Raw genomic sequence first — 2,803 nt, 5'->3', positions numbered from 1 at the left:
GGGATGAAGAAGAAAAGAAAGAGGGAGCGAGGAAGGAAGGTAGGAAGGAAAGGAGGGAGGAAAGAAAAGAGGAAGGAAGGAAGGAAGGAGAGAAAGGAGAGAGGGAGGAGAGAGGGAAAAAAAGAAGAGAAGAAGGGGAAAGGAAGAAAGGAAGAACAGGGGAAGGAAAGAAGGAGAGATTAGAGATAAAAAACAAGTAAGCTCACCTTCTCCCTGAGCTTCCTTTAAACGGTCCAAATGCTCCCTCGCTCTGCCCTCTCTAGATTCAATAGCCCTCATTCGGTTTTGGAATGTTCCGAGGTTCGGATTCGGGGCGTCGGCAGTCTCGTTAGTTCCCACAAGCTCACCATCTAGTCCCATCTCCCAAGACCGGCCAAGGCTCCTTCCCGAGTCTCCTTCCCCAACAAGAAGCTGCACCTTCAGAGCGAACATGCCTACCCTATCCCTGACCCCGAATCAGAAGAAGGAGCTCTGCGAGATTGTTAAACGCATGATCGCTCCGGGCAAGGGAATTATGGTTTTAGATGAGTCCCTCTGTACCATGAACAAGAGGCTTGCTAGTCTGGGCGTGGAGAACTCCGAAGACAACAGGCGCCTCTACCGCCAGCTGTTTGTGACCGCTGATGACGAAATACGCAACTACATCGGAGGGATCATACTTTCCCATGAGACATTCTATCAAAAGTGTGATGATGGCCGGCCCTTCCCAGAGGTCATCAAGGCCAAGGATGCTGTCGTGGGCATCAAGGTGGACAGGGGCGTGGTACCCCTGCCGGGGACCAATAACGAAACCACCACCCAAGGGCTGGATGGCCTGGCCGAGCGCTGCGCCCAGTACAAGAAAGATGGAGCTGATTTTGCCAAGTGGCGTTGTGTGCTGAGAATCGGGGAGAACACGCCCTCTCCTCTTGCTATCTGGGAAAACGCCAACGTGCTGGGCCGCTACGCCAGTGTTTGCCAGCAGAACGGTCTGGTGCCCCTGATCGTGCCGGACATCCTCTCTGAGGGAAACCATGACCTGAACCATTCTCAGTTTATCGCGGAGAAGGTCCTGGCTGCTGTATACAAGTCTCTGAACGACCACCACATTTACCTCGAAGGGACTGTGCTTCAGCTCAACATGGTAACGGCGGGCCACGATTGCGCCCAGAAGTACCCCCCGGATGAATCCGCAGCAGCGACTATCACAGCTCTGCGAAACACGGTGCCTCCCGCGGTGCCCGGCGTGGCCTTCATGTCGGGGGGTCAGTCCGAGGAGGATTCCACTCTGCTCCTCAACGCCATCAACAAATGCTGCCTGCCCAAGTCGTGGATCCTGACCTTCTCTTACGGCCGACCTCTGCAGGCATCTGCCGCCAAAGTCTGGGGAGGGCGGGAGTGCAGCGCCAAGATGGCCCAACTGGAGTACATCAAAAGGGCCAAAGCCGTGGGACAAGCCAGCGAAGGCAAGTACTGCGCACCCTCTCCGAGGGGAGCGTCCCATGGCAGTGAGTCACTCTTCATCTCCGTCTACATCTCTAACAACCCCAATATTGCTCCTTAAATCAGAGCCGTCCACGTTAGCGGACCCCAGTAAGGGAAGACTATCCAACATATGTCCATCACGAGCAGAGACTAGGATCCAAATCTTTGTGTTGACCTCTCCGATCACTCTTTCTAACCTGCGCCTTGTCCCGTAGCTCTGCACGAACAGAGTGACTTCTTTGCAATCCACCTTCACCACTAAATAACTATTTAACACCAACAAGAAAAATAAAAATAAAAGCAGAGCAGGCGATAAATTGCTGACTTGCACTATTGATCATTTCATCCTTCAGAAGGTGAATAAGAATTCTGGACCTGAACTGGCTGAAGTGGAAATAATAGGAACCTTGGGAATCTGAGGATGAGCCATTTTTGAATTTCTGATAGATAGGGGGGAGGACGCTAGATAGTCTGTTTGGTATCTTAGTAAAGTAGATTTCAAAGAGTTCAAAAACAGGATAACTATAATCCTATGACTTGACTGTGAGAGATGATTTATTTGGACCCCTACTCTATTCCAATCAATATTAATCAATCTGACAGAATTATTTCCAAGTTCTGTATATAAGGCCCCAGAGCTGTGAGCTGCAGATTGTAAGTTAATTTGCTTAATTATAGAAAATTAATTAAAGGCCCTCCACCTTTGTTTTTCCTTGTCATGGTGACCACCAAGCCCAGTTCGGCTGAGATGACAACTACCTGGAAAATCCCCCAAAATGTCTTTGTACCTCCAGACCAATCACTTGTTCAATAGAGAAGGTGACCATCTTACGATGACTTATGTCATTATAATAGCTTGGACCATGTCCTCCTGCCATACCTAAAGAGATAACCTAAAGATGTCTATCTTATGTGGAAATATTTCTTGCTTCACCCAACTTGTGACCCCTGCTGACATATTATTTTCTTTATTTTATCTTATGCATCACATGTCAATCAATGGAACTATTATCCATTTGGTATAGTTGTACTTGAATGACTTGCCATCTAGCCCTATAAAAACAATCTTGGAAGGAGGAGTTATCTCAGTTTGTGAGGAAGATCTGAAGTCCACTTCATTAGAGGGGACTATGGACCCTTTAATAAAGTGTCATTGACTCAGAGATCTGCCTCAGCTTCTTTTATTGTAGGTGGGATCATTTTAATCCCCACAGACCTGAGCCTTTAAATGGGAAAGGGCTTTTGAGTTAGCAAGCCATGTAATTCTGAGGGTGCAGTCACAGTTGATTCCAATGAGAAATAAATGGGGGAAAGATCTAAAGAGATCAATGTAGATGCA

At 48.2% G+C, this 2,803-nt stretch overlaps 1 protein-coding gene across 1 annotated transcript; it reads left to right on the top strand.

The window, feature by feature from the left end:
• The first annotated feature begins 207 nt into the window (after positions 1-207).
• On the top strand, positions 208-1,783 carry LOC127552967 (fructose-bisphosphate aldolase A-like). Its single transcript, XM_051983311.1, has one exon. It carries the CDS (start codon positions 431-433, stop codon positions 1,541-1,543), a length of 1,113 nt encoding a protein of 370 aa, XP_051839271.1. The 5' UTR covers positions 208-430; the 3' UTR covers positions 1,544-1,783.
• Positions 1,784-2,803: the final 1,020 nt, after the last annotated feature.

This window comes from Antechinus flavipes, chromosome 3 (assembly GCF_016432865.1).
Source record: "Antechinus flavipes isolate AdamAnt ecotype Samford, QLD, Australia chromosome 3, AdamAnt_v2, whole genome shotgun sequence".
NCBI classification, from domain to species: domain Eukaryota; kingdom Metazoa; phylum Chordata; class Mammalia; order Dasyuromorphia; family Dasyuridae; genus Antechinus; species Antechinus flavipes.
The sequence above is the reverse complement of the archived record's forward strand: the minus strand, read 5'-3'. Positions and strand labels throughout refer to the sequence as shown.

Coding starts and splice junctions, on each gene's coding strand:
- LOC127552967 (XM_051983311.1), top strand. CDS start 431: ATGCCTACCCTATCCCTGACCCCGAATCAGAAGAAGGAGCTCTGCGAG.